General features: G+C 41.0%; 1 protein-coding gene across 1 annotated transcript in view; it reads left to right on the plus strand.

Moving 5' to 3' along the window:
* Positions 1-26,093, plus strand: part of ADCY2 (adenylate cyclase 2) — a 395,282-nt gene that overhangs the window by 324,604 nt on the left and 44,585 nt on the right. The window contains exons 16-18 of the mRNA XM_063086882.1: positions 9,813-9,950; positions 18,489-18,608; positions 23,456-23,625. Coding sequence (XP_062942952.1) covers positions 9,813-9,950; positions 18,489-18,608; positions 23,456-23,625 — 428 coding nt within the window. The remainder of the gene's footprint in view (positions 1-9,812; positions 9,951-18,488; positions 18,609-23,455; positions 23,626-26,093) is intronic.

Raw genomic sequence — 26,093 nt, forward strand, 5'->3', positions numbered from 1 at the left:
CTCGATTTTATAACATCTCCTTTAGACCTCTAATTTTGGTGCCATGGTTTCCCCTTACGTGTAATAAGTTGCTTAAGACAAAAACGGTTCCCTATACCTGCCTCTACGCCCCTGCTGAATCCAGCAGAATGCAGATCACATCAGTGTGTCTAATGAGCGGGTGCTAAGGGAATGCTACTGGACTTCTCTATGCTTTCCGTGGGCTTCCTTTCCACTTCCTCTGCTCATCTGGTTCTCTGTAGCACCTCCCTCATCTCGCGGGTGCCAGCCGTTCTCAGGCAGAGGTAGACATGCCCTAGGGCATGTGGTGATCTTTCCTCCTCCAGAGGTCCTAGCATGGAACGCGTTCTCTGTGTAAGTGAATGTGTGAGTGAGTGAAGGAAGAGCGAGTCGGGGTCCTCATCCTGCTGCACTGAGACTTATGCTCAGACACGCCCTGATCCCTTGATGCATCAGGCTATCTCCATAGTCGGAAATAACCTGACTTTCATAAAACAACTCTGAAGAGCTCAGCTTTCCACCACCAGCTTCCCTAGTGCTGGCTGGTCAGGATTCCCATTTCTATTATTACTTTTATTCTTTTAAATGGGGACATCTTCAGTGATTCACTTTAGCCTGTTGTGTTCATTGTTGCACCTCGGGCACTTGAATCACAAGATAAATATGTAATATCAGTAAGCTTGAAGGAATGCTGGGTTGCACCCAAATGCAATTTTCTGGCACCACTGCTCAGAAAAAAACATCCCACCCCCATCAATGTCTTTCGAGCTCAAAGCTCTGAATTCACTCCCAGTTTCGACACCCTGCTCTGGGTCTGGCAGGCTCCTGCCGTCATCAGGCCTGGCATCCTGGCATCCTCCTTTGTCAACTCTCCTTAGACACCTCTGCATCAGGTGCCTTCCTAAGGCACTCGGCTTTCTACATCAGATGCTGGCTAGCATTTCAAAATTGTAAAACTCCAGAGCTGAAAGAGAACTCCAGACCTGAAAGATAACCTTGTCCAGCCCCTCATTTTGTAGATGAGGGACCCAGGACTCCAGAGATGCCATGTACTTAAGGGAGTTTCTATTTGAGTTATTTAGAGTAAAACTTTTCCTCCACAACAAACAATGCAGAAAGAGTTGTCATGAGATCTCTTGAGGATGGAAATGGAGACTTTGGAGCAGAATCACGATGTGATGACCATAAGGCCTGCCAAGGCTTCCTGTCCTTAGCTAAGAACCTTTGGAATCAATCCAGATGGTTTATGGTGAGCACCATGCACATGAGTGGTTCTGATTCCAGCCTCATCGCAGTTTATAATTAATACATGTTATAATAAAAATACCTACTAACCTAATATAACATTACTTAATATAACATTTATAATTAATAAATTTATAATTCATAAATGTTATAGTAAAAATACCTGCTAGGCACTTGGCATATATTGGCTTATGTATCCTCAAAAGAGCCCTTAGGGGGAATGTCCCTTCTACAGTTAATGAAATGGAGATTTACAGATGCTACACAACTTGCCCATTGGTGTATAGCAGGCAGGTGTTGGAGCCAGAGTTGCAATCAAGCCTTGGAACTTTATCAGTAGATGCAGGTTCCAGAGGGTGCCAGGCTGTGTATGGAAAAAGTCAAAGACAGAGGGGTGCCCAGCAATAGGCAGGGGTGTCCACGTTCGTGGACATGGACCAACATGGCACCTGAGGCTGCCTCATGATGACTGCTAAGCACCCATTGATCAAAATCACATTGGTAATTCATTCATATTTTCCTCCAATCTAGTTTCCTAAAAAACATTATTTATCTGTTGACCTGTTTTATTTTTAAAAATAGTCCAGTAAGAAAGCACTCTTAATAATAATACTTTGCAAAATGTTCTCATATATATGAAAATCCTTCAGAGTGTTCTCATATATATTATTTTATTTGATAATGAAAACAATCCATTTTATCTAGGTAGAAACTAAGACGAGAATAAGAGATTCAAATTCCCATTTTCACTACAATCAGCAATAAAAATAATAATAGTTGCCATCATAGTAGTAGCGGTAGTAGTAAGTGCATATTTGCTGTCAGATTTAACTTTCTAAACTGAGGTGACTTGCATCTCTATGACAAATACAAGAGTGGCTCTAACCAAAAATACCACACACACACACACACACACACACACACACACACACACACACACACACACACACATCCCAAAAAACATCTTTAGAACAAGTATGCCAGATACAGCACATTAAAATGCTAGAAAATGTCAGAAGAAATTTTTCCATCAGTGTTGTTACTTTGTGCTTTATATAACAGAAATAGTATGCAGCCCACCAGCCCCATTCCAGGCAGAGATGAAAGCACAGACACAGCGGTCACCCTGGGAAGGAAAAGTAGGTCACCCACGGATAATAGGAAAGCTTTCACCTGCCCCACAGGAGTGTTTTTCCCTTGAAGTCTATTTTCTCTAATGTCTGTATAACTCTACCTTATTTCCCTTGGTTAGGATTTGCTAGTGTCCCTCTTCCATCTATTTACTTTCAGCTTTTCCTCATTGTTATGTTAGGGTTTGGGTGTGTCTCTGGTAAACAATATTTAGCTGTATGTTATTTTCTCTGACCCAAAAATCTCTGTGTTACAATTACTGCTACAGTCCTAGTTTGCTTCTTATTTACCCACCATGTATCTTCTTAGTTTCTTATTTTTTCTTTCTCTTCTGCCTTCTTTTGGGCCCATGGAGTTTAATCTCTTTTATTCCCTCTAGTACTCTAGCAACTTGAAAGTTATATATTCCTTTTTTTTTAGTTATTGCCTTAAAACATGTAATATGTGCATATGATTAACAAGGTCCATTAATACCTCCACCTTCTTGTTGAACAATACTGAGACCGTGCTCTTAAGTCTAACCATCCTTTCCCACCTTCCATGCTAGTTTTTAAATTTCTCTGAATTTAAACTGAGCGTATACGTAATATACCCTTCCAGTTTTCATATTTAATAAAGTCTTTATTATTTTCCTCATTGTGATAATTTGTAATAATTTTTTCTAACATTTTGAAAGCATCATTTGATATTTTTCTGGCCTCTGTTGTACCTAGGAGAAGTCTACAGTCTGTCTGATGGTTGTGCCTCGATAGATAATGTGTCTATCTCTGTGGTTGTTTTTGTGGGATTTGCTTTTCATCTTTGTGGGCAATAGGTTTCTTCTGTTAATGCACAGATTTACTTCTGTTTTTCCTGTTTGGGACTCAGTTTGTCTCCTCAACCACAGACCTCACATCCTACTGCAGGTGCACAAAGAGATTGCTCAATATCTCCTTGTATTTTTTTTTTTTTTTTGTCTCTTCTCCAGTCTTTCTGTTCTGTTTTTCTTGAACTTATTAGAACTATGTTGAATCTCTTCATTGCATCTTCTGTATCTCAACCTCTCTTTCATATTTTCATCTCTTTATCCTTCTGTGATGTTTTATGGATTATTTCCTCAAATCTGTCTTACCCTCTTCAACATAACCACTGAGTTTTTAATTTTAATATCTACATTTTCATCTCTAGAGAGTCTATGTGATTTATTTTTAAAATATGCCTGTTTTTTTCTCTTGACAACTTGCTCATTCATAATGGACTCTAATTCTTTCATTTCCTTAATATTGTTTTATAGGCTATTTCAGATTGTTGTAGTATCTGCAGATCTCATAGCTCTAATTCTACTATATGTTATGTCTCTTGACTCTTCCTCATACAGAGCATCATCACCTTACATACTTCATAATGATTTTTTATTGTGAGGTTGTGTTCAGCAAAAACTTCCCCCTATTCGCAAATGGGATGTCCCTACTCTCTGGGGTGTAAAGTGTCATTTACAAGCAGTGTCATTTACAAGCAGTGTCATTCTTGCTTCTGCCAGATCCCCAAAGACTTTCTCTGGTTTTTGACCTGATTAACAAACCCTCAGTTTGGGACTCTCTAATTATGAAGCATACAATGCAATTTCAAACCCAACGCCCATATTTAGACTTTGGATTTATCATTGGAAGCTCATTGATACTTCCCTGAACTAGTAAGTGGAGTTCTTCTAGACTTCTCTACATGAGAAGTTTATTCAGAGGATGCTATTCAACTGAAAATGGTTTTATTCAGTGATCTTATTCAGGGGTCTCAGTATCAGCTGCCCATTTTTGCAAGCCAAAGGCAACATCTTCTTTTTCCTGTGGATTAAAAGTCCAGCTAATGGGTGCCATAGCCCATGTCCTCTTCCAGGTTGCTGTGCCCTGGTAATGTTTAAGATCGTGCATGTATTCAGTAAGCACTTGTTGAGTTCCTGCTGTTTGATACACACTGTGCTAACCTCTGGGAATACAAAGGCTGGTGTGGTGTGGCCACTGTCCTCAACCAACTCTGCATGTGTCCAGAGACAAGCATGTCAGTCAGGAGACAGCACAACGGAGACAGTGCTGTAAGTTCCAAACAGTGGAGCAATGATTGAGGGAGGTGGTTCACCCAGGACACAGGAAAGAAACAGGTTGATTGAAAATACAATTGATTGGAATAAATAATTCTTCCTGTAGGAAATGCAAGGACAATTAAATAATCAAAATACACATGACTGTCTTCGTGACACTAAATGTTACAAGAGATTATTGCTCCAGCCTTTTCCTGCCATTCAGAATGATGGTCCTCAGCCAATTAAAATGCCAAAGTAGATGTTTCTTTAGGAAAATACACAAAAGCACGTGGTTCAGATGAAAACCATAACCACCATATTTTTCAGGCAAGATTTTAGCATGGACTTTGTTTTTCTAATATAAAAGTTTGCTACTCAGTCACTCTGATATATTTATAACTTTTCTAAGTGTTTTCTTCATTTTATTAAACTTTTCTTAAAATAAACACCTTTTTCAGGATCTCACCTTATGTTTAAAATGGACACTAATAAAATTATAAATTCAGTCTAGTTTTATCATTTTTAAGTTAAATTCTGAGGAATTAATTTTAGAGTGAGAGACTACCAGCTGTTTCCATCATAAGAGATTTGAAATAAAGAAGGAAGGAGGGAGGAAGGAAGGTTAACATTTTTGGTGGAGTTTTTTTTTTTCCTGTTTTATTTTTTAATCCAAATGAAAGGTATGAAGATTTTATTTTTATGTGGAGAATCCGCGTGCACTGGGTCAAGAGTGTCGGAATTCATCTCATGCTCTTCCTAGCACACCAGACTGCTCTCTGTCCTCACCACCAGCTACGAGACAGGGTTGTCTTATAAATTGATATTCTTTCTTCTTTTACACCTCTCACTATGTTTAGTCCCAGTCCTATGTTTGCAAGTGTACGTATGTGGTATTCACATCCCAGAGCATTTCTAGAAGGTACACAGTTGGCTTACAGTACGGCAGAGCCGATTGTGGGATACAGTGGGACCCACTGAGGATGGAGAAGGCGGGGAAACAGAGGCTGCTGAAATGATGCCGATAAAGCCAAAGATCAAAGCAAACGACTGACCTACGCAGGGCTCATCGCAGGCATTTTCTCACTTTCACTTGAATAGCATCTTCTGAATAAAGGCCAACATATTCTTTGAGCGGTTATCATTTATAATGTTTAATTAGGATGGTCTGAATTTTGGTGAACATTTTTCCACCAGGACCTTTATTTTAATACTTAACCAAAAGCAGAATAAAATGAAGCAAGTTATCATATTAAGAGCCAAATAGTAATCTTTATGCAGAGCTACAAATTGAATCAGTGTTCTCCTTTCTCCTTAATCAGGTTCCTTCCAATTAAGACCGTGGCCTTTTTTCTCCTCTTATTCCTGTCCTTGGTTTCCTTTGTTCCCCAGCATCCTTATTTTCCTTGTCCTCTTTCCTCACTGTCATTGCAGCTCAGGGTGTACATTTCTGTCATCTTCTACTTCCTCATCCCTGCCACCAGCAATGTTTACCAATTTTTATGCTTCAGAACAAACAGTTTCATTTACTTTGCCTCAACTTGGGGATGGGGAGGGAGAGATACCTGCCTGCCTCCCTGACCTTGAAAGCAATGAATATTTGGTGTAAATTTTAAAATGATTGCACAAGGGGACCTTGAGGCATGCCTTGAAATTATATGGGAGAAGGAATTGAGCCAAGTGCATGCTGAGTCTGTCGTCCTGAGCCCAGGGCACAGCAAACCCGTGGGTCTAGTGACTGGCTCCCAGTGCCAGCGATTTGTCATTTTGCACAGCATGCTGTATAAACAAGGAAAAAAGTTCCCGTGAGTCTACCCACGTCTTTCAGTAAATGACTAGCCTATGAGCAGAATATAACATATCCCTATTAGATAGCATGTTTGGCAAGATTATTACCATGTATTTTTCTAAAAATTCAGAGCAATTTGATCTTATTATTTCAAAAATATGTCTGTGTGACAACTAGATAATATTTTACCTAATTGATCATGATATGGACCTAAGCTAGATTTAAATTTTCTCCTGAAGTGATTATGTTTTTCATTGATTTTAATAGTTTTCTCTTAAATAAAAACACTAATCCTAGTCAACCAGGATTCAGATACGTAAATATCATCTTAATTTGCCAGAATCAAACCATGTGCTATCATCTAATGGAATCTGAGCTACATGAGTATGATATCCCACTTATGACAGCTTCTCCTACAGACCACAGATCTGACTGTGTTCTATGATAATATCATTAGAGGTAGCATGCCTGAAACAATAAGGATAAACATTCTCAGGTAGGTGTCCTCCGGCTCTATGACCCTCTAAGATACTGCAAGTTCAGAGCATTAGGGATATCTTATTGGATGACACATTTAATGCTACCACCAGCCCCTATCAAAACTCTGCTCCTGGGAAGAAGTGTGGAGTGTGGGAAGCTGCCCTGCAGGGCTCGGCCAAGTGTGCCTCCTGCAATCCAGGAGCCTGCGATTCTGCTCCTGGTAGCCCTGGCTTGAGCTCCCCGCCAGGCTGTCAGAAATCAAGAAAGGGCCCAGGAAAATCAGCCCCAGGAGTGAGCACAAAACCTTGTCCCCAGTGTGTCTACAGCCGTGTGACATGTGTGCTGGGGACAATATTCTTCATCTTCTTCATATCAGGAACTAGAAGGAAGAAGAAACCATAGTGGGAAGGAGGAGAGCGGAGGGATTTTTGTTGTTGTTCATATAGATATAAAGCAAACAGATTTTTAGTCCCTAAATGTTTCTGAAAAATACTGTTTCCTTCATTGAAATAACAAGAAAAGCTAACACTGAGTCCTGTTCTGAGCACCTTACGTAGCTCAGTTAATCCTTTGAAAAGACCAAGGAGGCAGGTACTCTTATTATCTATGGTAATTCTCCGTATTAAACCTATTTCAGAGATGAAGAAACTGAGACTGGAAAGGATAGTTAACTTGCAGAAAGTCTCACAGCTGTGGGAGTTGGAACCTGGGCCACTGCTGGTTCTTTACCCTTTTAACTGCTTCTCGTCCTGGATTATAGAATCTCATGTAACTGTTGTATTGAGATTTACCATGTTGCAATGCTTACATCAACAATATTTTTAGGAATAGTGCAGAAAGAAAATGTGGAAGAGGTGGAGAAATAAAAGTGCTGTTTATTAGTGCTCTCAGAAGTCTTCTCTACTTGAGTTTTATTGACACCACACTGGGTTTAACATTAGCTTGACTTAGTACAGGTTAGAGGGTAAAATTTATTTCTTCTTCTGAATTTTTGGAAATCATAACTTTTCTTATTTTTCCAGGACACATAGCTATCATCTCTTCAGCATAAAGGTTAAAATGTAGATCCCTGGAGAACTCATTTTTTAATTTCTAATTTTTTTTTTCATTGTACATGTTTGTGGGGTACAGTTTGTTGTTTCAATATATGTGTATATTGTACGATGATGTAACCTGAATAGTTAGCATATCTGTCTCCTCAACATTTATCATTTCTTTGTGGTTATAACATTCAAGATCCTCTTTTCTGGCTATCTTGAAATATACAATACAATATTATTAGCTATTGTCACCCTAGGGCACCAGAACTTATTCTCTGTAACTGTACCTTTGTGACTTTGTCCCGGTCTACCAACCTTTCCCAGGCCCCCTGCCCCCTCCCTTTCCATGCCTCTGATAACCACTATTCTACTCTCTATTTCTCTCTTTTTTCCTCTCTTTTTAATTTATTTTTCTTAATTGGCCCATAATAATTGTATATATTTATGAATTCCAATATGATATTTGGGTACATTCATACTGTGTGCAGTGATCATATCAGGATGCTTATTCTATCCATCACCTCAACCATTTGTCACTTCTTTGTGTTAGGAACATTCAACATCATCTTGACTAGCTGTTCAAAAATACACAGTACTTTGCTGTTAACTGTGGTCTCCCTATGTTACTATAGAATCCCAGATCCCATTCTTCCTCTCTCTGATATTTTGTAATCAGTGACCACTCTCTCCCTATCCCCCCTTCCCCTTCCCCCACCAGTCTCTAGTAACCACTATTCCCTGGAGAACTCTTAAGTATTGCTTGTCATATCAAATAACATATACAAGTATCTGTAGCGGCAGCTGCACAGGCAGAGTTCGTGTTCCCTGCACCTTAGTAGAATTTTCTCTGCCCCTGCTCACTCACTACCTGCAAAGAGAATGGAAATAGGATTTCTGTCAAAAAGTGGATCTCAGGGTGGATCGTCCTCTGAGACACTGCAGAGCAGTGTCTGACCCACAGTAAATGGTGAAACAATGCTGGCCATCATACCATAATGACCTCCATTTCTTCTTGTCTCAAAAGAGCTTCTCCAGCACCCAGGCTCATAGCAGCATTATTCATGACAGCCAAGAAGTGGAAGTGGCCCAGTGTCCACTGATGAATGAACTGAAAAAGAAAATGTGGTAGATGCATACAATGGAATTTTATTCAGCCTAAAAAAAAAACAAAGAAATCCTATCATATGTGACAATATGATGAACCTTGAGGACATCATACTGAGTGAAATAAGCCAGTCACAAAAGAATGAATGTCACATTATTCCACTAACGTGAGGTACTAGAGTAATCAAAATCACGGAAACAGAAAGTAGAAGGGGGGCTGCCAGGAGCTGGGAGCTGTTGTGCTGTGGGAATAGAGTTCCAGTTTTGCCAGATAAAAAGTTCTAGAGATGTCACACAGCCATGTGAATAGAGTAAACACTACTGAACTGTGCACTTAAAATGGTTTAGAGGCTAAGTTTTATGTTATGTTTCTCAACACCATATGAAATTGTTTAGAAATTTAAAAAGAATAAAAGGGCTTCTCTGCGTGGGATGGGGTGAGGTCAAGCTGTCACTCTCACGCCTGAGACCTTTGGATGTCCTCTTCGCAGGAACAGACATCATACTACATCTGCGGTCTGGGGTGTATTCTTACGAACAGATATTGCAGCAATAAAAGGGGTGGGAGACATGTGGATCTGTTTTCTACATAAATCTGCGGAATTTATGACTGTTTCATCATAGCTGTGATCTGAGTCCCAACACATCCCCCAAAGTGATTTAATTAACTGACATTGTTCCTTTGCCAAAAGAATTACTGAAAAACATAACTTCAGGTCTATTTTAAAAGAAGTATACATCACGCATTTTTCTTAGAAATTTAATTTGTTCCTAATTTGAACCATTGATACCAACATAATTTTTAAAAGGTGTGTGACTTGGTATAGGTCCCTGGGGAGGACAGAATCTGCTTGTTTAATCTATGAACGATGTTGGTGCTTCTTGTAATTTTAAACGTTGTTGTCATTAAGAAACTTGAGAGAATACATAAAATAGCAATGCATTTGTCTTTCTTTCTCTCTCCTCCTAGCAATGCAGCAAAAAAGCCTCTGCCTCCCTCATGTGGCTTTTGAAGTACTCGGGCATCATCGCCAACCGGCCCTGGCCACGGATCTCCCTCACGGTCATCACCACAGCCATCATATTAACCATGGCCGTGTTCAACATGGTAAGCCCCAGGGCTGAGGCAGGGCTCACACCAGGCAGGTTCTTCCTTTCCATGGCCTGTCCTGGTGGAATTTTGGAAACCTGAACATAGCTCCCTTGGCAACACCAATTTCTACCTGTTAAATCCAGCATCTAACAGCTCCAGCGGGAGCTTCTCTAAGAAGAAGGATGCGTTTGTGGAAGCTGCCTTGAGAGAGAGGGTGGCTCCTTAGAACAGTTTCCCACTTCCTTGCTCGTGGTGGCCCCTTGTCAGGCTGCAGAAATGACATGGAATGTCGGCAGGGTAGTCGTGAGGGATCTTGGAACCATAAGACTATAGAGAGTGCAGAGATTGAGGGGTCCTGCCCTGAAGTTTAAAAGGCCTGATTTTAGACCCCAGCTCCCCACCTTGCCAGCTGTGTGATTTGGGAGCTGTTCTCTCATTAAACATCCTCAGCCTCCATTTGCACTTCTCAAAAGTGAGAACCAACACTTCTCTGCCAAGCAGTTCTAAGGATTAATAAGCCGATGTTCCTACCACACTTAGGGCAGTACTGGGCATTTTGTAAATATTCAACCAATGGCCACTCTTACTATATCAATATAATTGTTGCTCATCTTTCCCTCCATGTAGACACTTAGGTCATCAATGTACCTTGAAACACATCCTCATTATTCTCACATCATTGTCACCCCCATAAGGTGCTGTGACGCTTCATGTGTCCGAGACTTCGCTAGTTGTTGGAAATGCAGAGGATTATAATATACTGTCTTTGCTTTCTAGAAACATAAAATCAGGTACCATGGCAGCCCACATATAATTTGATAATAATGATATAGTTTTCATAAAGTAGAAAGCATTCATTCAGCAAAAAATAGATGTTTATTGAACATAAATATGTGCCTGGTACGTGGCTAAATGCTCAGAACCCAGCAGCATTGCTCTGCCTCTTGGAGTCCGCGGTGGATCATGGAGACAGACAGCCAGCAAACTGTTATCAGATCGTCTGAAAACATGCCAGAGGCTGCGGAAGCCTGCAGAGAGGGGCGAGGAGGGGGTCTGCAAGAGGGAGCTCTGAGCAGCAGGAGAAGGCGCCCCCAGAAGTGAGGGGAGAGGGTGTGGACGGAAGATGAGAAGGGGAAGACGTGAAGATCTAGGACCAGAGCAAAGTTTATTTTAAGTAGTGGTGAAAAATAAGGCTGAAGCAGTGGATAAGGACCTGGAAGGCTTGCGCCGGATCAACTCTCAGCATCATAGTCGGCGTCGTCCATCTCCTCCCCAGGTGCCTGGAGACTCTGGTAAGGGGGACACCAGCTGCAGACCAGATGGGCTGCAGCGTCAGCAGCAGAGGTGGCGTGGCCTCTCTGTCTGCTTTGTCCTGCCTCAAAATCGGTCTTGGGGACATCTGCAAAGGGGGTGTTGGAGAGAATCTGTAGTCTGCCCTCCCACCTCCCACTCCCTACTCCATCCAGAAGTGAGTGTGTGGGATTCTTGGGGGTCCTGGAGGCAAGGCATGCTGGCCATACCCCCCCCCCACCTGCCAGCATGACCCAGCTCCCTCTTGGAGCTACCCTGAGAAAGGACACATAGTCAGGCCCTCGTGCAGGCCTCCCCAGGCATGCGGGTCACCGGAAGGGGCCACCCCAACTACCTTCTTCTCCACCCACCTGCCTAACATCAAAGAGCAGCTCATGAAAGGGGCTTGAGGTACCCTGTAAGCAGTCAGAATTGCTAGTGCCTGCCGGGAGGGTCTTAGCAGCCAAGTCCATGCAGGCCAGCAGGCGTCCCTCGCTTTCAGCTGACCCTTGGTCTTGCAATCCTACGTGGAGTTGTCTCTGTGTGTGACATTCAGCCCTGGAACCTCACCCTCCTCCTGGCCTCCTATTTATTCCATAAAAGTAGCAAGCGACACTAAGCTGATCTCTCCTTCCTCCTGGGCATTCGCAGCACCTGCCTCATCTAGGTCTCAGGCATACCTGGGCCGTGACATCATTCATTTCTAATCAGGGCTTTATGCACACCAAGTGGGGAACAGCTGGAAAATGGTGCCGTTTTTGGGCAAAAAGTAATTCTCCAAAGAACTATCTGGCTCTAGAAGGATTTTGAAGTGCCTGGGCTCAAGGAGAGCCCTACGTCCGCTGTACTGAGGAACATACTCACAAGGGGACAGACTGGCCAGATGGCAGCTTTCTGCATGAAGAACCAGGGGGCTTCTTGCTGTGGTCCCAGAGCTGTCCTCAGTGGGGGTGGGGGAAGCCTCAGGATGGGGAACAGGACATGAGAGACATAAGACAGGGACAGGAGGGACTTTCCTGAAAGAGCCCGTCTGCAAATGTGACGCTAGCCACTAGAATGCCTAACCTCTCTGCACAGGCAACGTTATGGATTCTGCAGCATTGTCAGGATGTCCCAGTGGAGGGAGGTGGACAGAGAGGCAGGCAAGGGACATTGGCTGGAGACTATAGAAATATGAGTATGTTTCCCAAAGGGATTCCTCCTCCTCGACTTTGTCACCTGCATTTGTGCATTAGTCCAGTTGCTCCAAGACCCAGCTCCCAGAAGAGCACAACAGAAGCTCGAGGCAGAGTTCGGTAGATTACAGCACAGGAGGCTGCCTGCCTGCCGGGTGGCAAGTAAACTCCGTCGTGAGGGGCAGAGAAACAGCACACCCGAAGGACAGCAGGGTGCACTTGCCAGAGCTGTACGGTATGCCCTCAGCCGCGGAGCTGTGTGTGTTCAGTCAGCCTACGAGGGGGCGGCTGCCACCGTGCCCCTGTAACAAAGCCTCCCAGCCCTCGTGAGTGCGTGCACGAGCGCGTGCACAGAGCATCAAACACACTTCCCGAGAGCTAATCTTCACTGGAAAATAGCAGCACATAAGAGTTAGAGGAACTGAAGAGTGAGGTCTGTCTTTTTGTTTCTTAATAGTGTAAGTGTGAGGTGTAGAACGTGATGTTCTGATACACATACACACAGTGAAATGATTAAGCAATTGAACATGTCCATCACCTTCTATAGTCACCTTTGTGTGTGTGTGGTAAGAGCCCCCAAATCTACTCTCTTAGCAAATTTTCAGTGTACTGTTCAATATTATCAGCTGTAGTACTGCTGCGGTACATGAGAAGTCTAGGATTATTCATGCTGTGTAACTGCAACTCCATACCCTTTGTCCTATGTCTCCCCGTTTTCCCGCCTCCCCGCCCCGGTAACCACAGTTCTACGCTCTGTTTCTATGTGTTCAACGTTTTTAGATTCAACTTGTGAGTGAGATCTTGTGATATTGGTCTTCTTGTGCCTGGCTTATTTCACTTAACATAGTGTCCTCCAGATTCATCCATGTTGTTGCAAATGACAGAATTTTTTTCTTCTTTAAGGCAGAATAACCTTTCACTGTATATATATGTACCATATCTTCTTTACCTGTTTATTAATCGTCAGACACTAGGTTGTTTCCATATCTAGGCTATGGTGAGTAAAGCTGCAGTGAACACAGGAGTGCCAGTTGTCTCTTTGACAAGATCTTTTTTTCTTTATTTTTTTCACGTCTTAGGAAAGTGCCTTCTATGTAAGGAGCAGCCATTCGTTAGTTATTAAATGAAAGAACAAGTGAATAGATAAGCACACAAGCCTTTAAAAAAGAAACCATTTATTTTTGTAAAATCCAGTTTGACCTTCCAAAACCAGGATTTATTACCTAATTTTTAAGACAATATAAATGGGAAACAAATCTGATTTGGAAGCCAGCTGTTTTTAATATAGGATAATTAGTAATGATTGACAGGCAAGTTCAGCCACTGCCTAGAAATGTTTGACCAGCTGAGTATTTAGAAATAGACTTTTTTCTACAGTAGCTATGATCCTTTGGAGAGAAGAAATCAGCCTTCAGTACTAGAAATACATCTTCCAGTGTCATTTTCCTTCTCTGCAAAGAAAGTCCATTGCCACGTGAGATGGAGAAGCCTACAGAAGACACGTTACAAGCCTGATGGACGATCTGTGAGAAGGAAGAGATGTAAAGCTTTACTTTACATGCTAAGCTGCCTTCTGCAGCGGTGGAGGCTCTGGGACAAAGGACAAACTGAATTACTTTTTTCTTCCCTGGCCATCAATGTAGAGGAAGAAGAAATCAGAACCACTCAAGCAGTTAAACTTTCTCCACTGGTGCAGGAAAAATGCCATTTTTATTGATACCTGGTGCCATGAAATTAGTGGTCCTGGTCCATGCTGATGCAGCTCTTGTATTTATGTCAAGGAAAAGTCATGAAACAGTATGAAAGCTGATACTAGGTACAGAAAAGAGGTAATTTTACCTGGTCACCTAATTTCTTGTTAATCACAGTAAAGGAGGAACTTGTCCATGGGTCTGTGCATTTGATCGCCTCTGAAGATTTAACAGAGATGCCCACCAGCTACTTTCATCCCCTGGGTTCCTAGGCACAGCATCCTGGGTCACACGCCTCACCAGGCAGTGCTGACACCACATTCAGGCTGCTGAAGCACAGCAGGTGGGTTAGAGGTGACACCAGTGGGTTGCCTGCAAGGGCGGTGGAGTCACCTCTCTCACAATCGAGGAAGACCCCACCTTCCACTGGAGTGCAGTTAAAACCCAGGCTTCACCCACATGCAGTCACACGCTCCCAGTATTGTTTCTGTCCCTTTTTACCTAACCCCACTACAAACTGCCCATCCTGAAGAGGTTTCTAGTTAATGCAGGATAGCTTTTAAAATTTTCCTCAGTATTTTTTGAGGGAACTCATTTGTCCAACTGTTGGAGTTCCGATGTCAAGTTGTGTTTCTATTTCTTAGCAGTTGTTAACCCAGTGAGGCTAATCCAGATGCACATTTCAACAGGAATAGCAACTCTGTGTTTGCGGGGAAGGTGCGTGCACACGCTTTGCTTAACCTGGAAGGAAAATTGAATTTTCTGTCAGAAAACTTTATCTTTTTCAAGTCAATGGCCTCAGTCAGGTTCTCATGTATAGTCCCTGTGATTTTTAAGTTTTCTCTTAGGGTCAAAGCAAGAATGCTTTCGCTTTCTTTCTCTTTTTTCCTATTAGTAATGTTTGTTATTTTTTGTGTATAAATTATACATGACATAAAATGCATCATTTCACCATTTTTAAGTGCACAGTTCCGTAGTATTCACCACTATCCATCTCCAGAACTTGTGCATCTTGCCAAACAGAAACTCTGTACCCATTAAATGCTAACTCTCCATTCCCCTCTGCCCAGCCCCTGGTAACCATCACTGTACTTTCTGTCCCTATGAATTTGCCTGTTCCAGGTATGTCATATGAGTGAGTCACACAGTCATTGTCCTGTGTCTGGCTAATGTCACATAGCATTGTCCTAAGGGTCTCATTTTCCTTTGGATGCCACAGTCCTCTGCAGCAGGTGAGCCTCAGTTTGCCCAGTGCTCTTCCAGCCAGCAGCAAGCAGCCCCTAATACCGGCTGCTATACCATCGGCAGCCCTTGCTCTCTTTACCTCAACGGGAGAGAAACCTAAAAACTAACATGAGCCGGCCAGCGAGGCTGCTGTGACCTCCCTCTGCTGCTGACTGTGCAGATAAGCCAGTTCACACTGAGGCTTCACATCGACTTCCAGTCACTAATATTTATTCCAAGTCTGCATTTTAACAGCCCTCATAAGAGCCGGGGTCAACAGGAACAGTGTGTTCAGAAGATTGGCTTTTTAAAATCTCATTATACACTGATATTGAATGACAAAATGTCCACATCAGTTTTTAAAATGAATTGTGAGATTTTACCAGGATATTTTAAACACGTGATGCTCATCCATGTGACACCAAACACTTTAGTAAAAAGTGGAGGGAAACAATTAGTTACCCATTTTTTTTTAATATACATGGGGCTTTTGATATCAAATTGCAAATGACCTCTGTGCATGGTTCCATTTTAGTTTCCAACTGACTGTTCAGAATCATGTATGAGAAGCTGGACCACTCTGACGTTTTTTCCTGACTTTTTGACAGTGTCATCGTGTGATTGCCTGCATCATTTTGCAGTTTCTCTTGAGAAGCTTTCAAGAGATTTATTATAAATAAATTTCAGAAATATCTGTGAGCCACACAGACAGGAGTTAGTTGTAGTTAACTAGTAGTCTGCCCGACTTCTAATTTCAACTGAATGACAAATGCAATGATGTCCAGGCATAAAACAATACTGAATCGTGTGCTCACAATTGAATATGACTTGAAAAACAGAATTACATGTTTTTAATTGCCTGGGAAATGTAAGATGTAGAAAATAAAGCTAAAAACTTGCAGTGTTCATTAGCACTTTATTAGGGTATCTTATTCAGAAGGATGCTGTCATTTTCCCAATTAATACAAGGATGTAGAAAAATTAAAATTGGCCCAGAGAGGAGTTCCCCAAATAATTATGATGCTAGAAATTCATTCCATGGAGAAATTTGGGGCAGTTTTACCTGAAAAGAAGGTAGGCAAGGGATTAGTAACTCTCTTGAGTACTTACCTGGTTTAATTAGGGAATGACATGAGTTTGTTAATTTAAAGTGACCAAGAAGACCAAAGAGGGAAAGTTCACACAAAATTATGGTGTGATTCCATATAGAAGGAAGGGTTTCTTGATTTTCAGGGTAGGTAATAAATATTAGGAAAAAATTGCAAAAGAGGGTTAAGGAACCACTGTTGAGTATAGTGCTTGAAGTTTTCTATTATTTTTCAAGTTCACGTTTATTATATATCCTCGTGCAAGACAGTTTTTACAAGGTATATTTCTACTCATTGTACAGCAAGAATTTACTCCTTTTCTTACTTATTTAGTTTCTTGTCTATATGGTGATATATAATCAAGAAGTTTTTGTTAATTATTTTAAGAACCTGAATACCTAAGACTAGTAACCCACCAAGCTAACCAGTCTCTTTTTATTTGTCATTTCCTGATTCTTTAATATTTAAATCAATTGAATTTGGAGTCTGTCAAATCTAAATTTGTAACATTCTGGAGCCCAATGTTTGCCAAGCAATTATTCTATTTGGTTGGGGGTTTTTTGTTTGTTTTTTACAATATAATTTTTTCCAAAGAATTAGCACATTTGTAGTTCAACCAGGGCTTGTGACATTTTTGATAAGTTCTTTAGCAGTAAATAAAGAAATCTACTACATTTCTTTGATTTTAAGATTAGCTTTTTGCTGAATTTTATCAGATGATATAATGGGTAGAAACACTGTGTCTAGTATCCTCCTTGGAATACAAGAGGAAGGTTCCCAAGAATATACTAAATAAATGCCTTCTTATCTTCCCAAGTAAATTAGTTTAGGTATTTGACAAGAACTGTAACATTCAAGGATATAAATCAATGGGTACAAACAAAGGCAACCACAGAAACTATACCGGAGAGTTTTACTTTTTAAACCTTGAATATGTATGAAATGCATGTGCAGAAAACACAACCTAGATTTATAGTAAGATGCATTTCTTTCAGTGAAAGGAGCCTGGCCCAAGTCATGAGGTTCTGGTTTATCTTTCCAGAACATTCCTCTGACCCTTAACCAAGTTACAGAAAAGTCCTTGGGCACTTAAATAGTCTGTGCTGCAGCTTCTCTAATAGAAAGATAAGAAATTTCCTCTAACTTGCTAACAGGTTAATACTTTCCTTCTGGGAGCTGATATTGGTGACCGTAACATAAAAGCTAATTATCTTTATCTTCTTGGGATTTTTGTTTTTAACCTCTCATGACCTGAGCTGCCAAGCACTCACGCGTAGTAGGTACAAATGCTGATGCCGGCAATTGCATTCTTCCCATAAATTAGTTTTCTCTCTTAAAATTAAAAACTCATAGAACTCTAATGACTCATTTTTTAAAAAAATTTTATTTTGTCGATATACATTGTGGCTGATTATTGCTCCCCATCACCAAAACCTCCATCCCTCCTCCCTCTCCTCCCTCCCCCCCAACAATGTCCTTTCTGTTTGCTTGTCGTATCAACTTCAATTAATTGTAGTTGTTATATCTTCTCCCCCCCAGTTTTTTTTCTTTTGTGTGTGTGTGTGTGTGTGTGTGTGAATTTATATATTAATTTTTAGCTCCCACCAATAAGTGAGAACATGTGGACTTATTTAATGTTTGAACCAAGATGATGAAGATATTGAAGGAAAAAAAAAAAACCTTTCCAAGGCTCTGATTTCACAGTGAACAGTTGACAGTGCACATGGTGGAATCAGCTTCAAGTATAATTCTAACCAAGCCCTCTGACCTGATTTGTGCATTTTTAAATTTAATATTCAAAAGAAGTGCTTCCATTTTCTATATCATCAATCTCAAGGTTCTAGAATTCTCTGTTAAATGTGTAGCACAACAGATAGTTATTTACTTATTCGTAGAAATTCCCAAAGCTTCAAAAAGAAGATGAAACTATCATTAGCATTTGAAGTTTAGACACGCTAGATTGTCTATGTTGACAAGCCTGCTTACTGTGCATAAGGAACACTGTAATTAATAAACTTAACAACCACCTGCTAACTTTTTAATCTACTCTGCACTAATTCATTGAAAAAAACCTTCTCGTTGCAGTTTTTCCTGAGTGACTCAGAGGAAACAATCCCTCCAACAGCCAATACATCAAACACAACTTTTTCTGCCTCATATAATCAAGCAGCGATTCTACATGCGCAAAATTTGTTTTTCCTCCCGGTAAGAACATCACACTCTGTTGCTTTTGCTGTTTTCCTGTGCGCCGTCGGCCTGTGTAACTAGGGCCTCAGTTTCAGATCTGTTCTAGACTTCACTTCTCTCCTCTGCTATCAGTCCCTGGGTAGGTCCTTAGTTTACAAATGCAGCCTTCGCTAGGAGTCCCAGCCCACTGGGACTGGTTAAATCCACATCTGCAAAATTACAATAGCATTTTGATGCTTTCACCGATAATGCTTGCCTTTATCCTCTCAAATGCCACAGGGTTTCCAGATGTGTCCTTCCATATGGCATTCAGTTACATGTTCTGAATTGCTGGGTCTCTTGCTTATAGATTTTGCTAGTTGTTCCAGTGAATTAATATTATCCTCCTAAAACTGTGATATTGGGGTCCACATCTCGTATTTCTGCCTCTCTTTTGACAACAAATGCTGTCCAGTGATTTCATTCTCAAATCATTCTTACTAACTGACTCATTTTAATCGATGTCACGAAAGGCCTAGTCTGAAAAATTAGCACATCGGTCTTCTAAGTGAAAAGAGTTAAATCCGTTATTGCTTAACTTCTTTCTCCCATTGATTGTTTGTGGAGGGCAAAAAACGCCTTGATACTCTCCTTTTTATTTTCTGAATAATCAACTAAAAGTAGCAGAGATTACTCCCATTTAGTTTCCATCTCAAATAGGCAGTTTGGGAAATGCTAAGTAAACTATTTGGGGGACTGAAATTGGTAATTTAATATGTTTATTTTCAAAATTCCCTATCAACATTTTTAACCCCATTAGCTGTGGCTATAAGTTTAGCTTTCTTTTCCATACTCTTCTTTTGCTGCCTTGTGTTGTTTCATTTTCCCTTTGCATCATTGCAATTTCCTGGGAAGCTCATAGGTCTGTATATAGGCACAAGTGGCTTCTGTTATTCTTTCTAGAATGTTTCTGAGGCCATGACTGTTTTGTGAGCAAGATGACCAAGGTCCAATAGCAACGGACCCATGGCTTGGGTAGGAGAGGGTGGCACAGGCTTCATTGCTCATCCAAGAGGCCCTGGATTATCCCTCTTCTTTAGAGAAAGATTTAAATGAACGGTGCGGTCTGCCTCTTCCTCCTGGAACCAGTGGCATTAGCATCCACACAATCCCTAGGCTAGTGGAGAGACCGTGCACCTGCCAGGAAGTCCCCCTCAAGCACTCACATGGCACTTTACCTTGAAAAGTTTAAAGATGCATTTTCATAGGAAAGAAAAGTGTAGCTGGCAAAAAAAAAATTTTTTTGATCTCTTCATCCAGTACATTTGGGTAGAACAACTCATCATGCTTGACATCACAAAAAGAATAAGGTAATCATTATGAATTTCACTTAGGTAAATCTGCATAATATCCTATTTGCAATTGAAGCAAATAATTAGAAACCCAGAATGGGGAAAGGCAACGTTTACTCAACCTTCACAGACTCTAAGAAAACACACAATAGAGTCTTTAAAATTTAGGTAAGATTTAATTAACAGGCTACTAGCATTCCAATACTAAGTTCTGACAAGGCAGATCATGGCCAGGTTTGCCCAGGAACCCGCACGTCTGCACCTGCTGTCTGTACAGAAACTGCATGATTAACTCATGATTAACTCACTAGTTTAGGAGTCCCAAAGGAGCCTGGAAACATCTTGACTTCCTCCTTAACAGATCCAAAGCAACATTAGGAAAGCTATTTTGTGGGTGAGCAGTGAATTAGCATTATTTCTTTCAAACTCCACGTTACACACACATCCATTGATACACAGGCACACCCATAAGCAGTTGCTTATTCTGCCATCTAATTCGGTTAGACTGAACTGTTTGATAAGTTTTATTATAACCATGGTTTTCAAGAATAACTTTAGCAGCAGAACCCTTTTAAAAAGCTGTTAAAAATTGGAACTTCTAAAGAGCTCCAGTATGTAATAATAATAGCAGGATTTATGTAGCTTCCCACGGGCCAGGCGCTGTTCTGAGCTCTTGCTTTACCTTGCTTTATCTTCACATGAACTCTCTGAGGTGGGTACTATCATCACCCCTACTGTGAGTAACAGGGGTGGAAGATACAGGATTGCAGTAATTATGTTAGAGTGAGCTGCTTTGACTAATTGGATGGGGTAGGAGCACTGAATGGAACCTTGTTGCTGCCGGTTCCCAAGGTAGTTTCATGGGTTTTAAGAAGCAATTTTACAATCCTCGACTCTAGTGATGAAAGGACCGCCAGGCTGTAAAGCAGTGCTTCTCGGGCTCTTTGTGGAAAACCCTATTTTCACTGTGTTTTCACTTTTTAAATTTCCGATCTGTCATGGACTAATGATTTTGAAAAATATAACAGTGAATTATCAGAAAAATGAACTAAAAAAAAGACAAATGCAAAGCAAGCCTATACTTTATTAGATTCAACAGAAGCAAGCATACTCTGTCGCATTGCTATCAACAGTATCTGCAGATGCCCCAGGCAGTTTGCAGAGCTCACTGGTCTACTTGGAGTGGCCTGTTCTGAGCCAAGTAGAGCTTTAATGTACATTTTATCACTGAGTCCTCAAACCTGCCCTAAGGTAGATACTTAACAGCTTACCTAAGGTGACAATGGAAGAACTCACATATAAATAAGGTCTGGATTAAAGGGCCTGCTACACCTCCCTTACCTTCCTGCTTTAGGAGAGATGAAGTCGATGCTACCTGTCCATATGTGGAGAGTTCTCTTGATTCTGTCGTTTTACTATGCCAGCCCCAACAATCCCATCATGACCCATTGTCTCCTCTTCTCCTATTCTCTGCTGTGTGTGGGAATGGTGGTCACAATAGTGGAGAACTGACATCAGGAAATTTTGGCTGAAGAAACTATTCTTATAGTACTCAGTATCCCTTAAAATGCTGCCACCTGTAATGATGAGCACCCCTCATTGTTCCATGCAAGGGAATATTTTTAATTCCTTAAGAGTGACTTAAATTGTGGTGTAATCCAGCAACACTTGCTGGTCTTACTTTTGAAGCTAAAATGCTAAAATTCCTGCGCAGGCGGGCACCTCCACTCGCTTGCACGTGCCTCCTACAAAGAGGAAGCCTGTTGGATGATAGCCGCAGCTCATTTCTTCAACTTTTTTTCTTCCCCAAGGACAGAACCGATAGTCTACTGTCAGCAGCCTCCTGTACAGCTTCATGCAGATGACTTTAGCTGAGGAAAGAAAAGAAAGCCTGAATGAAAAACATAAGCATCTCTAACATGCCTTATTCAATATGATAAAACTAAAATTGAATAGCTTACAAATTGGGCTATTTTTTAAAGACAGGGTTTATCAAACATCCGTAAGATCTGTGTTTTATTAAAATTCTTACACTCTATGGAGTGCCGTCTCTGTTCCGAGAATGCTAAGATAGTAACAGAACCCCTTGTTCACAAAAACCCCATGATGTAGCAAATAAAGACTTGATGTGGACGGCAGCTGTTTCTGTTCTCTGAGTCCCTCCCGGCTTGCAGGGCTCTGGGCTCTGAGCTTTGCACTGTTATCTCCGGTCTTTGCAATGACCTACGAGGATGCTGTTATTACCTTCATTTTACAGATGAAGACCTATAATACAGGCAAGTCAGGTCACTGGCCAGAAGTAACGGAGCTAATGAGTGACTGAAGCAGGTCTGCATGCAGGGCTCTCGGAAGCCTGTCTCAGCTACATCCGTAGTGAGGAGACGGTTTACAGGGATGGGCATGCCTGCAGCTTCTGGGGACCACAGTGACACCTGCCACTTGCTTACTCCACCAGGGTCTTCTGGTTTCCCCTGGTGCCTGTTCAATTTCCAAGGTATTCATGAGTCACCCTGGTCAAAGCTTTTAGTTTAAATCCTTTCTGTTTTAGATAGTCCCTCTGACACACAATTTCTCTTTTTGTAAAATGTCTAGGTTTTCTTACACTTTTAACCGAGTTATCTGTAATGATTTATGTCCTCTTAATGAATTAAAGAATTGCAAGGCCAAAAAAGACTCTACATACTATAATTTTTTAAAATTCCATAAATGTATACTGGGTCATACTGTGTTCATTTTCAGAAAATGAATGACATTTGCATATAATGACATGTCTTTTATATAGAATTTTAATTTAATTTTTTATCTGAAAAGTCTTTGGCAATATCCATGTGTATTTTCATTCATCATGCCAGGCTGGATCAGAAAGCCATGGAATGAGTAATTCTTTTCTGAATCAAATGTACAAGGGTATTTTGAAAGGTTTGTGGAACAATAGAATTAAAAGATGATATGACTTTTCCATGAACTTTTTAAAGACCTCTTTTATTTGAGCATTTACTGCTGGATTAAAGAGTAGAAACAGGCATCTGCTTTCACAGCCAAGAGTCGAATAAAAATATAGAGACAGACCTCTAAATAGGATGTTTTATTTGGGAAAACAGTATTGCAATTTGGGGCACACACGCAGACAGGGTGGTCCTTGGTATGTAAAAAGAACAGGTTGAGAGAAATGCTACATATTAGTCTGAAAGAAAGCTCATTGGCACTAGTGAAGTTTTAGGGAGTTGGCAGGCTTTGGTTGGTGATGGCAGTAGGTAAAACTATTCTTAGAGTCATGGCAGGTCATTTCAGCAGCTACTATGTAAAACTAGTTGTAGAGTTATAGCAGGTCATTTCAGCAGCTGGGCAGGAAATTTTGGGAGCAGGTGCTGTGTGCCTGAGTGTTTTTCCACCCAGTCCCTTGAATACCCCAGTTTGTATAACCAACTTTCACAAAGTTGACCGAGTGATCTTGATGTGGTCCCCAATGTTAATTGTTCCAGCATGTCTCAGAAGAGGTCCTAAGCATTTGTCTTTCGTGTTTCCCTGCTCCAGTACTTTATATACAGCTGCATTCTGGGGCTGATATCCTGTTCAGTGTTCCTGCGGGTGAACTATGAGTTGAAAATGTTGATCATGATGGTGGCGTTGGTGGGTTACAACACCATCCTGCTCCACACCCACGCCCATGTCCTGGATGACTACAGCCAGGTCTTGTTCGAGAGGTAAATTTTTTACTCCTTTTTTTCTTTCAGGGGATGTTGGTAACTTGAGCATGTGTTGAGGATATGCAAATTGTAATGTCATTGTCATTGATAATCATTGTGAGAGAGTTTCTTTGAAGTGAAGGTTCAGAAAGATGATGTGTTTTTATTATAGATTACAGAGAATATGTGTCATCAAGTACACTTAGAAGACATGAAGCAGGTTAGACAGAGGATTTGTGTTATAATCTGAATTATAATGATAAGAGTAATCCATTGTTCTCAGCTTCAGCACTGTTGACATTTTGGACTGAATAATTCTCTGTTGGGAGGGGCTGTTCTGTGCGCTGTAGGATGTTTAGTGACATCCTTGTCCTCTACTCACTGAATGCCAGTCATACACCCCCAAGTCAGGACAACCAAAAATGTCCCCAGAAATTACCAAATATCTCCAGGAGGGCAAAATGACCCTTAATTCAGAACAAAAATACTGAAAAAATAAGTGGTTATATTCACAAGTTATAGTGCTAAATTTCTTATTAGAGATTTCCTAAAATACCGTTGTGGAGAAGAGGAACTGCCATCTCAGGAAATTCTTTGTTCTATGAAGAACTTCCATGAAAAGACGAGATTGTGTTAATGCTCCCAACCTTAGGACTAGAGGCAGCAAGAACGATCCTATCTGTAAAAGGTTTCCTGTTATTGAATTACTTCCATAAGCTTAAATGAATATTTTATTCCCTGCTTGAAAAAAAAAATTGTTTTAATCATTATGATATTCTCCATTTTGCATCTAAATTTACATCAAGGGCTAGGTTTATGAGTATTGCTGGACCCACCAGGCTTCAAAGTATTTTCTATGAGTGCTTTGCATTCTCCTCCATATTATTTCTATATTTCTTTAAGCATAAAATAAATGCCTTAAGTATTTGCATAAATTTGTTGCTGTAGAAAGAGGGTTTGTGTTGACAGCACATGGCCACTTCTCCACTGGAGACTCAGTGTCAGGAATAGTCACCTCTGTGTAAACATTTCTCACCCATGACAGCACTCTGAAAGACACAACTGTGGCACATTCTCTTCACCTAGTTTAATTTTCACCATGAAACCCTAATATTCTGTAATTAAACTTAGGGCAGAGGAGTTGCAGAAATGCATAATTTCATTAAAGGAATTTTACGATTCCTTAGCTCAGATAAAAATGAAACCAGAAGTTAATTTACCTATAAATTCTCAAAATCGCCAAGCAAATATTCTTTAATTTTTCTCCATTGTATCCAGAGAGCTCTGTCATATTCCTATATAAATGCGGCATTACTGGTTTTCACACACAGCTGATGATGCTACTAAATGTTTTTTTATGAAATTTAAAGCTCCTGAATGTATTACATATCAAATTTAAAGCTCCTGAATGTATTACATATCGGAGGCAAAAGAAGAAATCTGATTAGCAAGTTTCTGATAAAGAGAGACTTGCTTCTGGGGACCTGAGTGAGGCACATTGAGAGACACACAATCTCTGAGTTGTACCCAGCAGCAGCAGAGTGATCATTAGGTTGAAGAAAAGGAGTCTTTATTTTGAAAGCATGTTTGTCGGCTTGTGTTTATAATGACCTTAAAGCTAAGGAGGGCTGCCGTGAGAAGCCTCATAACTTGCCTTCACTTCCAGTGGTAATGACAGCATCATCCCAGGGCAGTGCGCCTGTTTCCCACTTCCTTATCTTGACCCAAAGTTTTCTGGCACTTTCCAAACCAATCCCTGCAAGAGCTGGCACACAACTCCCAGAAGCATTCCTCCACTGGAAGATGAGTATTGCTGACGTAGTAGAATAATACCTCAAAATTAACAAGTCTTCTCTAATGTCAGTTTAAAACTAACCCCAAATGCAAGACTGTTAATAGCGGGAGTTTAGATTTCACCCTCCCCTACAATTTCCCCAGCCTCAGTGGCTGTTTGGTACAATTCTGTGACTCATGCCAGATGCAAAACTGAACGATGTCAGTGTTCTCTTTCTCTTTTCTGAAACTCAAGAGCTGTTCCCCATCAAATGATTGATAAAGATTTCGTCATTTTTTGCCTGGTTTATTGATGCTGACAAAACTCTTTCAGATGTGAAAGTATGATTCTTAAAAAAACAGCAACAACAACACTGGTCTGGCACAGCACCTTGACAAGGACCATCACTAAATCCCACAGTCAGAGGCACCCTTCAAAGAGGGAGCTGGCTTCAAGGACGACAGGCAGCGCCTCTCTTCTGATGGAGCCAGTCGGTCATGGGAGTCATGCACTGGGTCCCGTCCCTCTGCTGACCTGCTCCAGGCACCACGTCCCCACCCCCTTCTCACCCCTGGCTTCCTGGTTCTTGCTCTAGTCTTCTTTCTGGGACCTGTGCTTGGCTGTGGCAGATCAGTGTCCTTGCTGCCCCCCGAGGCCACTGGACTTGCCCTTCATTGGTATTGAGCCTCCCAGCAGACCTACCCGGAGCTTT

Source organism: Cynocephalus volans, chromosome 2 (genome assembly GCF_027409185.1).
Source record: "Cynocephalus volans isolate mCynVol1 chromosome 2, mCynVol1.pri, whole genome shotgun sequence".
NCBI classification, from domain to species: Eukaryota; Metazoa; Chordata; class Mammalia; order Dermoptera; family Cynocephalidae; genus Cynocephalus; species Cynocephalus volans.